General features: G+C 33.3%; 1 protein-coding gene across 8 annotated transcripts; it reads left to right on the top strand.

Moving 5' to 3' along the window:
- Positions 1 to 6,562: 6,562 nt before the first annotated feature.
- LOC128189713 (fibrinogen-like protein A) lies at positions 6,563 to 13,867 on the top strand. 8 transcript variants are annotated; one of them, XM_052861445.1, is made up of 7 exons: positions 6,567 to 6,798; positions 7,828 to 7,865; positions 7,953 to 8,028; positions 8,136 to 8,269; positions 11,818 to 11,914; positions 12,373 to 12,549; positions 13,370 to 13,867. In XM_052861445.1, exons 2-7 carry the CDS (start codon positions 7,839 to 7,841, stop codon positions 13,621 to 13,623), a joined length of 765 nt encoding a protein of 254 aa, XP_052717405.1. In that variant the 5' UTR covers positions 6,567 to 6,798; positions 7,828 to 7,838; the 3' UTR covers positions 13,624 to 13,867. The 8 variants fall into 8 exon arrangements, with proteins under 8 accessions (XP_052717402.1, XP_052717403.1, XP_052717405.1 ...); XM_052861441.1 differs by having other exon boundaries at positions 6,923 to 7,865; XM_052861440.1 differs by having other exon boundaries at positions 6,568 to 6,798; positions 6,923 to 8,028; positions 12,385 to 12,549.
- Positions 13,868 to 20,337: the final 6,470 nt, after the last annotated feature.

Here is a 20,337-nt window from a genome sequence, read left to right as displayed (position 1 = left end):
TCTCTCAAGAAATGAAATCGTGTGCGTTTTTATTTACATGTAATAGCGTGTACATAATGATATTCAGTTTCGAGACTGCAGGGAGAATAAATGATTTTCTTCATAGATCCAGATGCAAGTATAATATAATCTTAATATAAGCATATTTATATGTTTTATTTTGATCTTTTTAATGAAATTGACAAATTCAAAAATAAGTCTGATCGTTTTTCCCATTTGCACGTTCATGCAATTCATTAAGATTTTTTTTCTAAACAACTTGTAGGCCTCATTGTGCCTCATTCGCTTCACGATTATATTGTTTGTTTTACTTTCAAATTCACAAATATGTTACCATTTAATTATTTTTAGTCTAAGAGAAATTTCTTCAAATGTTTTGTTTTTGAAACGTGTACTTGAATGTGCGGTGTTTTGATTTTAAAACGTGTATGTGCGGTGTTTACTCACAGATCCCTTTTATCTCACTTTCTTCCGCAATGTTTTCTTTCGTCTTTTTATCATTATTAATGCTTGTTCTTAATAAAATCTGTTAATTATCTTCACATACGTTCACATCTATTTTTATCAAACAACCGATTTATTTTACCGATACATTTCTAAATCCTTAAATGCCATATTTCCGCGATCTAATTTAATAAAACGTTAATACACGTGTACACAAAGTATTTTCTAAAGATATTGCTACATGTATATATCAATAAGTCAGAAATTTATATTATTTCGAAATAAAATTTAAGAATAATTTTGCGGCATTTTATAGCAGCTCTTAAATACAAACTATGTACACAATGCCTCAAACATTTTCATTGGCCTGCCTTATATACTTTTTTATGTGACAAAATAAATCAAATCAATTTAAATGCTTTAATTCCCTTTAAATGTAGCTCAATCATTATACGTACCGAAGAAAAAAAATGATGTTTCTATTTCAAAAGGATAAGGATAATTGATTAATCAGCTGTAAATGTTGGAGCATTTCTTTCGTTAAATTTCCACTCCAGTACGGGATCTTCATCATGATTTTACTTTTGTGAGAAGCTGATATTAGATTTATTCATTAACGACCAATTAAAACTAAGTCATCTGTAGGCTACTACGAAATCAAATGATCTCATTTGAAAAGAAAGACACGTTCATATATGCAAAAATTACTAAAATTTAATCGATAAACTACTGTAAAATTACACTAGTTTTAATGCATTGTTTACATCGGTGGGTCTTTGTGACGTCATAAATCCACAAAATCAAGAACGATAAGCGGGCAAGAATTTTTTCAGGTGCCCAGTTTTCACGGTTATTTCTCAGTAATGCAAAGGCAAAAAAATCTTACATCATGTATTTTAACATTTGTTTATACCAAGCATTATATTCATGAAAGAAAATCATAGTGTTAAAAATCGTTTCATATGACCTTTAAAAGGACTGCGAACGATAGCATTGTCTAGCCGCCTAACTAAAAGTCATTTTTTGATAATCGTTTAAATAAATAAATTTGTTTTTTATTATAATGTAAACATTTATATATCTTTTCATTAAATATAAATGATTTGGTCAAACAAAGAGAGATAACTTTGTATTTGGGTTAAAATAGCTCATTTCATAATAGAAACTAACGGAAAACGAATTTTTTTTTTTTAAAAACACCCCCCCTTCCGTAAAACAAAAGTTCCTTTTGAGAGGTTTTAAATATGGTTTTTTAAGAATATTTATACCAAAGGGTTTGTTGTTTTACTGGGGGAAAATATTTCTACAGACCGAAATACATTCCAAGACAAGATCTTTGCTTTGTTACGTTTTAAAAAAATAATTAACAAATAGGACTTAAATGAAAATTTACTTTAATATCCAACTTAAACATATGATTATTAAGTTTGTATGCCCTAATCGGCTGCTAAATAATATTTTCCTCACTCATAGATACCGATTTGAATGAATTTTTTTAGACCCCCCCCCCAAAAAAAAACAAAAAACAAAAAAACTCTAGTTTAAAAATTAATAATTTAACTACAAATTTTATTTTGATATGATTTAATTAGGATTTGATTATACTTGTTAGTAGATAAATTTGTTTTTGAATATCTGACAGAAATTCCGATATATTTTGATGTAAATTGTAGGCGGGAAAAGCGTGTTGGCGTTCGCAGTTCTTTCATAAGTTTAATGAAATATGCCGCTTGCAGATTTAAACTTGTGATATGCGGTTAACAAGCCCGAAACTCATGCACAGCTATCGGTATGTTTTTACAACACAGATTAACAGCAAATGGGCAATTTCTCATTAAATATGCACGTCGTCGCGTTTAAAATTTCTACCTCTTGCTAAAAACGGAACAGTTTTCAGCATGCATTTCATGATGTGTATGTTTAAGTCATATAAGTTATATACCATTGGATTTGATAAATTCAAGGTTTTATGAATGTTTTGTGCTGTGCACATTTGAAACACAGCACATTTCTGTCAATAACGTTCCTTGTCTTTATCCGGGAGTAGAGAAGAAGATTTTCTAAGATTTATTATAAATTAATTACATTGCCTTTTGCCCTCATCCTAGAACCTGAGCCCCTGACCTAGGGCCCAGAAATTTCAATATTTTGGAAGAGATATTCATGGACACCATAACCATGCGTTAATTTTTTCTTCTTCATTTGTGGGAATACAGAAGAAGATTTTGAAATTTTTTTGACCTGCCCTTGAGGCCTAGGGGAGGAGTAAGGTAATAGATTTCACAAATTAGATTCATTTTATCCTAGGGATGCTGCAAACCAAACAAGAGGCCTAAGGGCCACATCGCTCACCTGAGCAACAATAGGTATGATTAAATCAGCTTAACAGAAATATAATACAAACTATCAGGACAATATAGTATAATAAATGTATATCCTGTATAAATAAAAAACCCTTTTTTACCCTGGATAATTTTATGTTCATAATCAAGTCCCTTTTTTAACAGGATGATTTTAAAGTCATATCACCTGTTGCGCATTGTAGTTCTCAAAAAGATAAAAAAAAATTGTTTATATATGTAATATAAACCTTCATCAAACTCTGAACCCCTTATGTGGCCCAACAATCGTCTAAGGACCGAAGTCTAAACAATTTGAAAGAATCAGCGATATGTCAGAATGCTTGCATTTAATGTAAATCCGGATCCATATATCATTACATTTCGCTAGTTGTGATTAATTAAAATATTTTCCTTTGTAAAGTTAGAATCACAATGTGGCCCCGCCCTATCTTAAAAATTTTCTTATGTAACTATTTGCCCCCCCCCCTCCCCCCCCCCCCAATGTTGTGACCCTATCCTACCCCGGGGATAATAATTTGAATAAGCTTGAATCTACCCTACCTGAGGATGCTTCCACACATGTTTAAGCTTTCCTGGCTGATTAGTATTTGAGAAGATTTTAAAAGATTTACACTATATATCCCTATGTTAAAGTTCGACCCCCCCCCCAACCTCCATTGTAGCTCAACCCTACCCCCGGGATCATGATTTTCACCAATTTGTATCTACACTACATAAGGATGCTTTCACACAAGTTTCAGCTTTCCTGGCTGATTGGTTTCTGAGAAGAAGATTTACTCTATACATGTATATACCATGTAAAACTTTGACCCCCTTTGTGGCCCCTCCTTACCCCCGAGCATCATGATTTGAACAATCTTTAAATAACACTATCTGAGGATGCTTCCGTACAGATTTCAGCTTCCCCCTCTCATTTGTGGCTCCACCCTACTCCCGGGTTCATGATTTTCACATATTTTTATCTTCACTACATGAGGATGCTTCTATACAAGCTTCAGCTTTCCTGGCTGATTGGTTTTAAAGAAGATTTTTAAAGATATTCTCTATATATTCTATATAAAACAAAAAACTAAGACCCCCCATTGTGGCCCCGCCCTACCCACGGGGATCATATTTGGAACAAACTTGAATCTACCCTACAGCAGTATGCTTCCACACAACTTTAAGCTTTCCTGGCTGATAAGTTTCTGAGAAGAAAATTTTGAAAGATTAACACCAAATATTCGTATGTAAAAGTTCGACCCCCATTGTGGCCCCACCCTACCCCTGGGGTAATGATTGGAACACACTTGAATCTATTCTACAGGAGGATGCTTCCACACAAGTTTCAGCTTTCCTTGCTGATTAGTTTCTGAGAAGAAGATTTTAAAAGATTAACACAATATAATCGTATGTAAAAGTTCGACCCCCATTGTGGCCCCACCCTACCCCTGGGGGGTCATGATTTTCACAAATTTGTATCTACACTACTTAAGGATGCTTCCACACAAGTTTTAGCTTTCCTGGCTAATTGGTTTCTGAGAAGAAGATTTTTATCCCCTCGCGCAACTTGTTGCGAGGGGGATATAGCATCGCTGCTAGGTGTGTGTGTGTGTGTGTCCATTGTCAGCTCTTTAGCAATATTTCAAGAAAACCCTCTCATGAATATTCATTAAACTTTGTACACTTCTTTGTCATGGTTAAAGGACAAACCCTATTGATTTCCAAGTCAATTGATTCAATATTTTGTAAATTATCGTAAAAATGCGAAGTTAAAACATGAATTTTATATACGACTTGACAATAGACATTTCCGGTAATTTTATGTACGACTTTAAGTAAATAGCTACCCTATGCAGTTCAAATCAACAACTTGATATTTTTGGGATTTTAATCTAGTAAAGGTAAAAAAAACCAAACGGTTTGTAGTATTGAAGGGTTAGAAGATTGCCCATAGGTAAAAGTTGAAGCGGGCAAAAAATTAAAGTCATCCGATTGACATCGAAACAAGCAGTCGACTTTCGGACAAATTTTCCCGTAATACTTAAAATAGATTAGTCCAAAATTCAGAGGAGACTTTGACAGATATCGCATATTTATCACGCGAAGATTGTTTCATATTAATAATAGCTGCATATCTACTATATGGGTTGACATACCATAAGCAACTAGAATTGTCCATCAGAGCAGACTACAGATCGCTAGATCTTCAGCTACGTTTCATAATATATACGGATCGTTTATGTATGCTTATATAAAAATGAATGTCACTTAATGAATCTAAATTATTTAACTTTAAAGAATATTTGTACATGTGTTGAGTTTCTGCTAGAAATAGGAAAAATGTGCAACCACGTACATGTAACCCCCCTCACCCAATTTATACACCACAAAGCTTGGGGATTAGGATAAAATAGATATTATGAATTCAAAGTAGTTTTTAGAAACACATGTGTCATATTTATTTTGATCTGATAAATTTTGATCTGAAAAATGTACATGTATTTTCCTAAATAATGCATTTCCCCCTACAACAAGTCATGTCGCGAGGGGATACTCCGCTTTGCGGTGCCCTTGTTAAAGATTAACTCTATATATTCATGTAAAACTTTTGACCCCCCATTGTGGCCCCACCTTACCCTCGGGGACAATGATTTAAACAAACTTTAATCTACACTATCTGAGGATGCTTCCACACAAGTTTTAGCTTTTCTGGCCAAATGGTTTGTGAGAAGAAGATTTTTAAAAAATATCTTCAAATTTTCAATAAATCAGAATTATCTCCCCTTGAAAGTTAGCGTGGCCCTTCATTTTAACAACTTGAATCCCTTTTACCCAATGATTCTTTGTGCCAAGTTTGGTTGAAATTGGCCCATTTGTTCGGGAGAAGTAGAAAATGTAAAAAAAGTTTACAGACAGACGGACAGACGGACGCCGGACAAAAAGTGATCAGAAAAGTTCACTTGAGCTTTCAGTTCAGGTGAGCTAAAATGGTAACAATTGGCCATGTAGTTTTCAAGAAGTTAAAAATGTACAATTGGTAAGAGACGACGCTTGTCATACGATGACGGACGAATACTAGTTGCAAGTGAGTGACTTAGGTGACCTAAAATGTATACAATAAAATAAAAATATATTTACACAATCTTTAACAAAGTAAACACAGATCTGAGCGCTGAATTCATAATTTATATCAGGATTTCAAATTATGTTAAGCTGACGAAATATCATACAGTATTTAATTTGTTTCAAGACATGGTATAGGACGAATATCGGTCAAATTATTAAAGTATAGTCGTCAAAATACTAATCAAATCTTAATTTACTTCGGTTCTTTTTCATGATATCCACACATGTACGTTGTTTTGGGGGGAGATAATACCAACAAGTTTTTGCGAAATCTTTCAAACCTTCAACACATACGAGTAATTGATACGTAGATCTGATAAAAAATAAATATAAAAATATGATTTCAGAATTACAACGATCAATTGAAACTTATGATTCATGTCCATCAAGTGCAGATTTACTTTGATCACTCCAGACATTAACATACAACATTAGTTTTGAATATGATTTTGTGTTAGCGAAGTGTCGTCTATTTTTCTCACATGATTCTCCTTCAAGTCTCTTGATCTTCGTCCCCAGAATTATCGTATCATTAAGAATAAACCCTTTAAAAGCTTATGATCAAGTGCCTTGCAGCTTATAAATTCACTTATCCTTTTTTGCACCCTTCTCTTATTTATAAAAAAACTGACCGAGGTTGAGCACATATGAACTTCTGGAAACAAACCCACTTCAACTTAGTGGCTAAATACAGGAGGCCACTCGAAGAAATTTTTAAAAATCTGCTGGAAAGTTACCATATCGAAATGCTTGAATGGTAGTGTAGTGTTTTGTAGCTTTTGTTTTGACTTTTTATATCTTGTACATTTTCAATTGGAAGGACCCCATTTCTTTAAGATAACACGTAAACAAAAAGCAACCTTGTGGTGTAGTACCGTATTGGGTAAGTTTCAATAGATTATTCTTATTTTTTGGAAACGTAGACGTTTATATAGGATTCAATTTATCCTAAATAAAAAGCTAACAATGCTTGTTTTATTTCATTGACTTTGTCTGATTTCTTGTAGTAAATTTGTCTTAAACAAACTTAAGAGATAACGTGGAACATACTTGACGAATAAAACAGTTATGAATAGACTGTTTAGAATTGAAAGTTGCATTTATTGGTTCGAATTCCTAACCGGTCAAATGCTGTTTGATAATTTTGGAGCTCGACAGGAACAAAACGACTTAAACTTGGACTTCACCAAAAGTGTACTTCAGCAATTATCTGAAGGTATTGAAAAAAAGTTGATGGATAAACTTGATGAAGTGGAAAACGTAATGGAAGCAAAATTTAGTCAGTTGATAGAGACTACAATAAGGAAAACTGTTGAAAAGGAAATGGTCATCGCCAGAAACGTAAGTTCACATTTTTTAGTCAAAAAGGAGGGAAACATTGATCTCACAAATACAACACGTAGCGCAGTGGACATTTTAAAAAGCGTGGAAACGAAGCTAAACAGTCTTACCGAAAAGTTTAAAAATTTGATCGACCGACAAGAATTTGCAGATTTGCTTAATAGAAGCATTTCTACAATTAAGACGGAACAGCAAATCTTAAGACAGGACATGCTATCTTTTACAACCTATTTAGATGGAAAAGCGGAAACTCTTTTAAATAACAGTGATATGAATAGGTTAAATATGAAAGAAGCAATTGATGGACTCTCCAGTCTGATACAGGTACAAACTGAAGTAGAGAAAACAAATGAAACGGGCAACAGAGGAACTACGAAAGACCTTCAAATATTTCAGGAAATGTTACAAAACAATTTATCCGCCATAGTTTCTGCGTTTGAGTCTCTTTTCAATATGACGAACCAGACGGGGTCTGTTTGTACAAAAACAATGGCAGGTGAATTTGGCGATAAAGAACCTAATCTTGAAAAAATATTTATAGATGGATTGAACAATTTTACCATTATTTTAGAAAAGACACTGATGGAAAGAGAAAGTCTTCTAAGAGAGGTAGGGAATATATCGGTACAGCTTTCTCCAAAAGATGAAGTACTTGTTGTTGGATTAAATAGGTCTTCTATTGAAATGCTACATCAGATTCTTTTAGCGATGCGGAATCCTCATCATTTGAAAGTAACAACTACCTATAAAAATGATTCAAATACCATAACAGGTATGTATATTTTTATCAATCAAGACGATACATATTTTTGAGAAATCAAAAGGTATAAGAATAGTGGGATTGACATGAGTATATGTACACTGAAAAGTTATTTACAGGCTCTGATTGTGCTGATATTTTGAAGAAATATCCTAAGACCAGAGGGAAGGATGGCGTTTACAATATAACGGTTTTATTAAATAAAACAAAATCCGTATATTGCGATATGACCACCGACAACGGAGGATGGACGGTAATATATGCCTAATTCTAATATTACATTTTTAGAATTAGTTTAATATGCTCTAGTCTCTAATCATATATAAAGACAACATAAATATTTTCCACCCGTCATTATAGTCATACTATACCTAACTTTTATTCGTTTTTTCATATAAGAAACAATATTTTCTGTCTGAATGATTACTTTCAAGCGAAAAGAAATAAAGGAGAAGAGCGTGCAATGCCTGTCGAATCCCCCGGACCTACATGTAGGATATTCAAACGACCTATATGTGCATCTTATATAAAGAAATCTTACGTTGAAACGTGTGCGTCTGAAGGGGTGTTAAATATTTCCAAAATAATTCTATTTTATTAAAAAAAATGTTTTATCTAAAAGGAAGTTAAAGCGCAGAAATTGAGAAGAAAACGCCCACGATGATTCGAGCAGCCTTTCAGCTGAGAAGAATTATCTACAACCCACTGCCTATCAATGGTACATAACTTCTGTGAATAACTTTAATAGTTTGACAAACTCCAAATTAAAGGTTTTTGCGAAAACCACGAATTTTGACCCATACTGGGTGGAGTCTAGTCTCATTCATCCTAAAACGCTGCAATTTAGCCCAGTAAATGGTCAAGATTCAGGCATAGAAGGTCGTGTTGTTTAATTTGGAAACCAATACCTCTTGTGTGTACATAATAAAATCTCGTTATTGACATGCATCTCGAAATTTATAAAATAAGCAATGTATACAAACCAAAGATAAATATTTTAACAACTTGAAACAAGTGAAAAGCTGTCAATGTGACAGCAAACCGGGTTTTCTTTTATGTAAACTGTATCCATAATCCATGTCAACCCTTATCCAGTGAAATGGAGTACCCTACATGTATATGCAACATTTTGCCAAAAAATGACTAAGTTCAAAAGCTGGTATTTTTTCGATAAATTATCAGAAATCAAAATCCTAGCAATATGCACACCTCTGATATATGTACAATTGATCTGCAAAAGAACAACTTCCTATCTTGAGAACTGTAGGAGGAGTTATCCGTACAATGAGGGTACACTATATGCAACATTTTGCCAAAAAATGACTAAGTTCAAAAGCTGGTATTTTTTCGATAAATTATCGGAAATCAAAATCCTAGCAATATGCACACCTCTGATATATGTACAATTGATCTGCAAAAGAACAATTTCCTATCTTGAGAACTGTAGGAGGAGTTATCCGTACAATGAGGGTACCCTATATGCAATATTTTGCCAAAAAATGACTAAGTTCAAAAGCTGGTATTTTTTCGATAAATTATCAGAAATCAAAATCCTAGCAATATGCACACCTCTGATATATGTACAATTGATCTGCAAAAGAACAATTTCCTATCTTGAGAACTGTAGGAGGAGTTATCCGTACAATGAGGGTACCCTATATGCAATATTTTGCCAAAAAATGACTAAGTTCAAAAGCTGGTATTTTTTCGATAAATTATCAGAAATCAAAATCCTAGCAATATGCACACCTCTGATATATGTACAATTGATCTGCAAAAGAACAACTTCCTATCTTGAGAACTGTAGGAGGAGTTATCCGTACAATGAGGGTACACTATATGCAACATTTTGCCAAAAAATGACTAAGTTCAAAAGCTGGTATTTTTTCGATAAATTATCGGAAATCAAAATCCTAGCAATATGCACACCTCTGATATATGTACAATTGATCTGCAAAAGAACAATTTCCTATCTTGAGAACTGTAGGAGGAGTTATCCGTACAATGAGGGTACCCTATATGCAATATTTTGCCAAAAAATGACTAAGTTCAAAAGCTGGTATTTTTTCGATAAATTATCAGAAATCAAAATCCTAGCAATATGCACACCTCTGATATATGTACAATTGATCTGCAAAAGAACAACTTCCTATCTTGAGAACTGTAGGAGGAGTTATCCGTACAATGAGGGTACACTATATGCAACATTTTGCCAAAAAATGACTAAGTTCAAAAGCTGGTATTTTTTCGATAAATTATCAGAAATCAAAATCCTAGCAATATGCACACCTCTGATATATGTACAATTGATCTGCAAAAGAACAATTTCCTATCTTGAAAACTGTAGGAGGAGTTATCCGTACAATGAGGGTACCCTTTTGGCAGCCGCCCGCCCGCCCGCCCGCCATTTTCACCATTTTAATAACCGGATTTTTCCGTTGGAAAACCCGGTTAAAAATTGTTATTGCTCCGAATGGGGGATATATAGCGCATTGTACGCCCTTGTCCTTTAATCTTTTTTTTTTTAAGTCCGATCTATTAATTTCTTTTAGTCTAAGTGTTGAATTACATTTCTTTTAGTAATACAAGAATATATCTACATAAATGTTATCATTATGACATTAATCATTGTTTTGAAATATCATCAAAGTTAAATTCTTTAGATTGTGCAATTATGTAAAATGAAACCAGACATCTGGTTAGGAAAATGAATATGAATTTTAATGCGTGTTCATCTTTCCATTAATGTATTGAAGTTTACTATTCTATTTATGGAAAGCACATACAGAATATAACTGACGTTATTATTTTGAGTCTTATATGATGGTTGTTTAAATATGACATATATTGTTTATTTTGGTCGATTTAGTAGAACTTGCTGATATATATATATATATATATATATATATATATATATATATATATATATATATATATATATATATATATATATATATATATATATATATAAATTTATATATATATACAAGTGTATATATATATATATATTTATATTATACAAATATTGACTGGGGTTGAGGGCAACATTGATTATATTAGCCCCCGAGGGACGAAATATTGCCTGACGCGAAGCGGAGGGCAATATTTTCGTCCCAAGGGGGCTAAATTTAATAAATGTTGCTCGTAAACACAGTCAACATTTGTTTTGTTATATGAAGAAACAAACCAAAATTTAAGAAAGCTAATTGGAAACAGATCGCCGTAATTTTTCTCAGCTCAACAAAGAATTCGCGAATTCAATTTTGTGCAAAGTTCATTTCCAAAATATCCTCAGCATCAAACGGTCACTGGTGATAGTCCGCCGACCGTAAGAATTAACATACAGATGTTCTACCTTATTTTACTTCACAGTAATTCGCAAATCCTAATATCCGTTATGATAGCAAACCGTTGCATTGCACGTCCATTGTTTACTTGCCTTGAATGACTGTCTATTATGACGTCACCTTGTTTTGGAATCGCGAAGGGTTATTTATGTCATCGCTTACGAATAAACAAATCAGAGGCGATTATTTGAAATAGTGGGAATGTTCTTTAGATATTAATCCTAGCCGGTCAATATCAAAAAAATATTGACCTGTCAATATTTTTCGGACGAGCTTATATTACAATTATTGACTATACGTCTATATATATATATAAATATATATAAATATATATATATATATATATATATATATATATATATATATATATATATATATATTTATATACCCCTTTCGTATATTTTTGTGCCAATGTTTTCAATAACTATTATTTCTTTGTTGTCATTTTTGAAAGGTTATTCAGCGAAGAATCAATGGATCTGTGAATTTTTACCGCAACTGGAAAGAATACAAGAATGGATTTGGATATGCTGATCATGAGTATTGGATAGGTTATTTTATTATGTCCTAAATTTTAATGATCAGGAGATACATGTATACACAGATTGTCTTTATGCAGTTTCAATGTTATTTAAATCTATGCACTCTGGTAAGTTTGCATTGGACTCTAACTTTATCCTCAGACAAGGTATACATGTAATTTTGGTTATTTTGATGCAATACTTTATAGAAAAGTATATCAGATATATTTTAATTTGAAGTTATACTTCAAAAACTGCAAACATTGATTTACGTGCTTTTATTTGCATAAATCCATCTTTAAAAGTAATGTAACTACACTTCAAAACTTTTTCGAATTTATTTTTAAAAGTAAAGATGCATTACAATATACTGTCACTAAAACATACAAAATATATACAAATTGGAAACATTGTCATCAAATCCATTAATACACAGTTTTGGACAATATTAATTTAATTAAATATTTAATTTTAATTAAAACATGTAGTATCAAATACAGGAAATGATATGCTGCATAGACTGACATCTCTGAAGCCCCAGGAACTGCGAGTAGACATGCAGAGATTCAATGCGGAAAAGGCCTTTGCAAAATATTCTAACTTTTCTGTTGGTGACGAGGAGAGTAAATATAAACTAAATGTGAAAGGCTACAATGGAACTGCAGGTATACAGTTAAATGTTTAACACTGACAATATTAAAAACTACAGTTGATTAAATTGGTTGATGATTATACGCATTATATGTATAACAACGTTATTTTCATTTATTTTGAAATCCAAACTCAGATCATGAATAGTGTCCGAGGACTTATTTTCACTAACAATTTGAAGTCTCAAATATTGTCAACAATTAAAATGTTTCTAAAAAAATTCAACTGAAACATTAACAGTTGAAATCAGTTTTTTTCTAATGTGAAAAACTTCAACGACATTTACTTGATAGATTTAAGAAATCATCTACGAAAAGAATTAACAAAATAAAAATATTAAAATAAAAAAAATAAAGAAAAAAGCATTTTGAAAGAACTGCTTAAACGACAACAGATTTTCTCTAACGGCAATTTTAAAGAAATGCCGTTTTAAGTGCTAAAGAGGTTTTAAGAAAACTCAAACAGATATTCTTAAGGATAAACATGATTTGAAAAAAAACCCACAAGACATTTAGAATTAATTTCTTCATTACTGTTAAGAAATCTTAACTAAACTCAATGTTGATCTTAGTTTGTCCTATTTAGCTTCATAGAAAATTTCAAATAAATTCCTAAAATCAGAAAATTTCAAATAAATTCCTAAAATCATAAAAAATATCGAGTTGGGCCAGAATGACTGACAGACAGACGGAAATACAGCAAATAAAAGTTCACCTGTACAGGACTAATAATGTGGAAACATTAAAATGAACAGTAAGACATAAAGAAGAAACAATGCAGAACATGAAAACGGAATTCCTAATACCGCAATTACCATGTTTGATTTTATTTCAGGGGATAGCCTTAATTACAGCAATGACATAAAATTTTCGACGCTGGACCAGGATAATGATAATGATAGTGGAAACTGTGCCACCTACTGGAAATCGGCAGGGTGGTTCAAAAGCTGCTTCAAAACTAACCCTAACGGTCAATACACAGGTTCTGAAATCAAAGGTCCTAAATATATTGTATGGCATGGTTTAAAGACATCATTCATTGCTCTGAAGAGCATACAGTTTATGATTCGTCCACGTGTCTTAATTTGATACTGGACATTGAAACAAGAGATTTATGTACATCACAAGAAAATGATGTGTAATATCTAACTCATGTCAACCTGAAAAACAAAACAAAACAAAAAGGCCACGTCTTACCCATTTAACAGTCTAGCTTTGATATATTTTAGCATGTTTCATTGTTTATTCGGTTTGTATCGGAAATTGTCTTGTTTTGAAATTTTCCTTTTTATTATTGTGTATTTCGTTGAAAATAAAATTGAAATTCATCTGATGACCCACTCATCAATCCAGGTATCTCAAGCTTTAGAGTAATGGAACAGCTCTCTTAAAGCTGCTGCGTTGGCAAGTTTTCTAAGATTGTTAAAGGTTCCACGAATGTGGCCAGGTGGGGGGACAGGGAATTCGAAGAACAACGATCTTCTTTATGAGTTTATGTCAACCTTGCTGCTCCTCGAGGTAGTCTTCAGTCAAAGGCTCGCCATAATAGATAAGTATATAACATAAACTTTAATTCAAATATGTAAAATGCACATTATACATTTGCTGTTTTTGCTTTCCGCTTGAAAAGACTTGTTTCTGACGGGCGGATATAGTCAACAGACCCGCACAAAAAATTGTTTCCCTGCTGAGGATCAACAGCTTAACACCAGAGGTTAAAGCTATATCTCCAATAGTTGTGCGTTGTACTAGGACCAGCTGTCTGAAAAAAAAAACTTTTAAAAAGTCAGTTTTGATTAAAATAGAAATTTGACATGTTCACAAATTTGATACACTAGATTTACCTTTGCAGCATATGAATACCCTTCCCTGCTGATATTTTTTTTTACATCTTCTCTTTGCTCTACTTATCTTTCTCTTGTATAGCACTTCATGATCCTCCAGAATCGTATCCGTTGTGTCATTTGGTACATGATTTTTCATGTCAGTATAGAAAGAAATATGACAGATTAATCTATAGTGAAATATAATGTTTGGATGATATTCATAATTAAAGTTTGAACTGATGTTTACTAGCATATAACTTTCATCAATGGACTTCCAAAAAAAGATTATTCAGAGATACTCAACAGAATGCACGTTTTAAAAGATAGAAAGAATAGTAGTAATAAATCATATTAAACCAAACCAGACAAGTACATCGAGGAATCCCTCAGAGTCATTCAATCTAGGCAAAGAAAAATCAGGATGATATCAAGATACGTCGATTTTGCTATTGTTCTAATGGATCTGAAATCTGTGCTGCTACTTCCAGATCATTATGATATTTGTAAAGATATGCTAGAGAGCATGGACAAAATTTGTAGAGACCTATTCGCATCCGATTTTGAATAATATAAACGCGTAAAATCATTTACATGTATCAGTACTTATGCTGATATTATTTATCATAATGGTCTTTCGCAACTAGCACAGACACATTGGTCTCATGCTTCAGATACCTGACAACACAAGGTAGATTCATTCTAATTTTCTTAGTTATCTGAATATCAAGTTATTGTAAGCCAATTGTCCAGTTGCTACTGGTCTAATTAAGAAAATAACTAAGTTTAATCCTGTTTTTTTAAATTCATTCTAGCGTGAATCGTTGAGATGTTAATAAACATTTCTGATCGGTTCTGTCCACCTGGTATGACTTTGAGTAGTTAAACTTCCGCCTCAATGGTCTTGTTAATAGACGTTTCCAGATTTCGCGATTCGTACTCTGCTGTACGCTTATAAATAAGGGGTCGTATTAAAAGTAAAAAACCGAATTATTAATTATCGTAATGCGTCTATGTACTTGTAAAAAACGCTATAAAATCTAGTAGGTTTTATTATGTTTAATCAAATATTCAACACGTTTTCTTCTCCAAGCCAATGCAGCACAGATGTTCACCGTTTGTCTTATTTTGTACCTCGGATGTCTCCAAAGAGTGCCAATAGCGCGGTACAATTTCATTTCTCTTATAACATGTTCTACAATAACTCTATGTTTATTAATTTTTGTGTTTAATTTTCTTGATTTATGCCTATAGCTGGTAAAAAATTCAATATTTGAGCGTTGTTTTGGTGACCTAAAAATCAACTTCGTACGAAGCGGAGTGTGTTTGAATTATCTGATAACAATCGTGTGAACGCAGTGGTAATGTCTTTGCCCACTGTAATAAAGAGCCTGTGGCTCAGTTTGAGGCCTGTATATCTAATGAGATGTCCCACCAGTGACCCCCACGGCGTCGGGTAATCCTCCGAAATACCTCTCATGTTTCCCCACTCCAATGCCGACGACCATTGAATATTGCGCACATAAGTGTTGTTGAAAATGGGTAGTAAAGAGTCAATACCATTAGCTGGAGAAACGTCAAAGAGCAGGGATAAGATGGAATAACATGGGTATGACCGAAGCCATTACTCTGTTTATTGGTGATAATATATGGCAGTAACGATTTAGAGTACATCTTAGACTAATGTCCTTTATAATATCTAGCAGAGATTCAGGTGATTATCCAGTGGCCTCAAAAAATTCATAAGGATGCCGAGCAAAGAGGCGAAACACATTCCTCCCTAACAATGGGTGTCCGGGGTCACCGAGCCGATGACGAATGCTGGAAAGTCCATCTGGGGGTTGCATTAACAAAATCACTAATAACTCACTAAGCAATTGCAGGAAATCGTCGTCACAAGGATGGGGTGTAGAAATAATAGCCAACAGCGCTAAATCAGCATTCATATCTAAAGAATACATATAATACTAAATAATTATTTTGAATGAAAGTTTTCAAAAACAGTGGAAGCACTTAATACAAAAACCTATATTCGCGCGATGACCAGGCTGGTTCTTGAAACTTTTTTGCGACTAACCTAGATTGCATATTAAATCTTTAAAGAATTAACTTTTGAGACTTTAAGACACCGTGGGATTTAACTGTCCCATATGAAAGAGGGGGACAGTTACAAAGGGAGAGAGTGATGGAAAGAGAGAAAGAAAGAGGAAGGGAGGGAGAGAGGGAAGAGAAGAGAGCAAATGGAGAGAGAGAAAGCCAGGGAGGGGAAGAGACTTAGAAGAGATAGGGGGAGATACAGACAGAAATAGAGGGGGGATAAAGATCTCTAGAGAGAGAGAGAGAGGGGTGGAAAAGAAAAGAGCGGGAAGAGTGTGAGTGAGGTAGTGAAAGAAGGAAAGAGAGGGTAAGAAAAGAGAGGAAGAGAGAAAGATAGGGATGGAAAGAGACTGATAGGAGTGAGGGGGAAAGACGGACAGAGAGAGTGGGAGGAAATATATATCTCTAGAGAGAAGTGAAGAGATAGGGAGAGAGAAAGGGAGGGAGTAAAAGAGGGGAGGGAGAGAGAAGGAGGAGAAATAAAGAGCGCAAGTGGAGAACAAGAGGAGGAAGAGAGAAAGACAGGAAGGGAGTGAGACTGAAAGGAGGAGAGACATAGAGGGAGAGAGGAGGTAGAGGGAAAGATGGAGTGAGAGATGTGGAAAAGAGACACAGAGGGGGAGACGGAGAAAGATATATACTAGTATATATATATATATATATAGAGAGAGAGAGAGAGAGTAAACAAAGAGGGGGGCATTTAAATATCACGGTTCAATGACTTGCTTCTGTAGACAGCGGTTTTCTAAAAACGGTTTTCACGTGAAAAAAAAGACTACTTGCAGTTGGAAAGAGAATGGAGAAAGGTGATTATTTTCTTCACAATCTACATCCCATAACTTTTTTATTTGAAATATGTAAGAATACAAACCTTGCGTTATCTCAAAATCTACTTGTATGTGTAGTTATCTCGTTGTTTACTTGTATATGATCGTGTATCCTGGACTATGCGTACACGGCCATTCGAACACGTGGACAAGTGTTTGAAAAAAAAAAGTGTTTACCAAAAAAACCTGAAATGATTCGAATTTGAATTTTGATTTTTATATTAAAGAGACTATAGTCTTGGATAAGCATTTAATTTTGTTTCTATATATTTGTCATTAGAACGATGTTGTTTCATTACTACAGATATAAAATTAATAATTTTATTTATAAAAAGATAAATATACATGTATATGCAAGAATAAAGAGACTATAAGATCTTAGTTTCAAATTCCACACTTTAATTTTGCACAAGAAGACATATTCACACCCCTTCCCAAAACACTTTAATTTAGTATAGAAGCACATTTGCAATTTAAACATTCTGTTACCTAACATCATGTACACCAACAATTTTCTTTATTAAGGTTATTTTTTTTTTAAAATCGTTTATCGACATATATATGGAGTTTACCTCCACATACACCCTGTAATGACAATTTTGAGGAAAAAACAATGAAAAAATATTGGATCCACGCCTGAAATTTTACGTAAAATTGATATATTTAATCTTTTAAACATTATTTTCCTTTACAGGCAAAACTTTAATCAGTAAAAGTAAAAAGGTCGTTACTGTAGGATAAAATGAGACACTAATGCTTCTTCGGGCATACCAGAACCACCCTTGTGTGTGGTCCGAGATTGTAGAAGAACTAAGGGATAACATAGAAAAATTGCCGAAAGAAGCAGAAAATATACAGGAACGGGTCAATAAAAAAACTGAGAGACAGGCTAGGGGGAAGCTACGAAAATTGATGGCTGCAAAAACGGCCGATAATGACGGTGATATTTGGTATGTAAATTACACGGTAAGAAAAGTTAAAAAATTATTTTGTATCTGGCAAATGGCATCGAAAAAAATTAATAAAACGTAACAAATCATATTGATGAAGTATTTCAACCACAGATTTATTATGCAATATTTTACGTACCTTGTAGCATTGAAGTCGAAAGGGTTAAGAAGTTAGAGAAGAGGCTTCAGGAAAAGGTGGAGGCGGCCGTGAGGGACACAGCACCTCCCCAGGCAGAACCCGTGGAGCCCGAAGTGCAAACTCCTGGCCCCTCGCACGTTCCTGACAACAAAAAAAGAGAGAGGATGAGGGCAATGCAGCAGGATGATGATGAGGATGAAGAAGAGGCCCCCCCCTTCCCCCCCAAAAAAAGACACCAATAATAAGCTGATTAGATATAATCACCTTAAATACAATAAATTTATAACAAAAAAATGCCAAAAATTCTTAAGCAGTTAGGGGTCGATTCCGATTCAAGTGAATAGACATTATACATGTCCATTTAAAGAAGATAAAGAACTCATAAGAATAAATTCTAATAAATCTTTATATTTTTTGTTATTTCTTTATATCCAAAATATCAACTTAAACCAAAAGTAGAAATAACTATATCCAACTCTCTCTCTCTTCAAAGATACACTGATCGATCGGTAAATTATTATGTAAATTATATTTTCGGAGTGTCAATGTCTTAAAAGATTAGCAAATATGACTAAGGAGGCTCGGGGTGGCTGCCATTTTTATACCAATTTGGTCTTCTATAAAATGGGAGTTCAATATGAATATACAATGTATACGAAAATGATATTAAAATTTCAAATTAAAATATATAGGTTTTTTTCTTTGCCCAAAAATGTTGACAGCTCTGAATATCAGCTAATTCTGATGGTTACTTAAAACTTTATTTGTAGATCCCCTAGCCTCCTTAAAGTGTTGCAATAATTTTAACAAATAATGCGCAATGGAAAGTTTTACAAACATTTTTGCTTGTTGAGTGCATTTTTCCACATCTATCGACATTTTACATTTATTTATTACAACTTAGACATCACATTTAATAAAAATCACAAAATTTTGACTAAACAAAAACAAACCTGCGTACATTTTGTTCACTATTATTTCTGAATTTAGTTTTGTTTACAAATTACAATCGATGCATAACATGCCGGTTGAATAAACACAAAGATTCGGGTGGGGGGTGGGGTGGAAGTAAACGGTTCCCTTCTGAGTCACATGTTAAATGTCTATAAGACTTTATTTATATTCATTTTAAAACATCCAATATTTGAGTTGCATAAATATACGTCCAACTGACATATGTTGTGCTTAGTTAATAAATCAGATTGGTTTTAGGACAGACCCCCATAACTATTTAAGCCAATTGAATCATGCAAAGTCCAAACTTTTCAAACTTTCTATGGACCTTTAATTCTTTCAGGACGTTCATCGGCCATTGGAATTTTAAATACTTCATTTCCAGCAAAATCGTAATTTTCCGACGAAGCCACCTGAAGGATTTTTCAAGGTAGTAATTTTAAAGAAATCATTTATTGACAACTAAAAAGCTTCATCTTTTATCTTGTGCTTAGCCTCTCAAAATGCGCTTTTATTTGTTTTTTTCCCACAATATCGCATTTCGATTCATACAGATATTTTATCATGGCATTATCGAAGTTGTTTTGTATTTGGACATATTTTTTGTTTTTTATAAATCATATTTTTAATAAGATATTATTTCGGGTGACACGTCTGTCGGTGGAGACTAGACAAAATTCAGTTAACAATATTGGGTATGGTAAAATACCAGCCTACAAGTAACAAAATAAACTATTTAATTACATGCTATGCTTATAAAAATAATCATATATAATGAATTAATTTTTTTCCTGGAGGAAAAAAGTTTATACAGGTAAATTCGGTATCTCGAACATGGGGGACCCTCAAGATATCCGGGGGGTTGGAGATATCCGAAGTGGTTTCCTTATTCCAATTCCGTAAAGCCCTTATGTTTTTAAACATAGGTTAATTTTAACTATATGCTGGACAGAAATTTTCTTCTATTTATATATGAGTATTTAACATTGATGGAAAATGGTTTTGTTTGTGTT

The sequence above is a fragment of the Crassostrea angulata genome, chromosome 6 (genome assembly GCF_025612915.1).
Source record: "Crassostrea angulata isolate pt1a10 chromosome 6, ASM2561291v2, whole genome shotgun sequence".
Lineage (NCBI taxonomy): Eukaryota > Metazoa > Mollusca > Bivalvia > Ostreida > Ostreidae > Magallana > Magallana angulata.
This window is presented reverse-complemented; position numbering and strand designations above follow the sequence as displayed.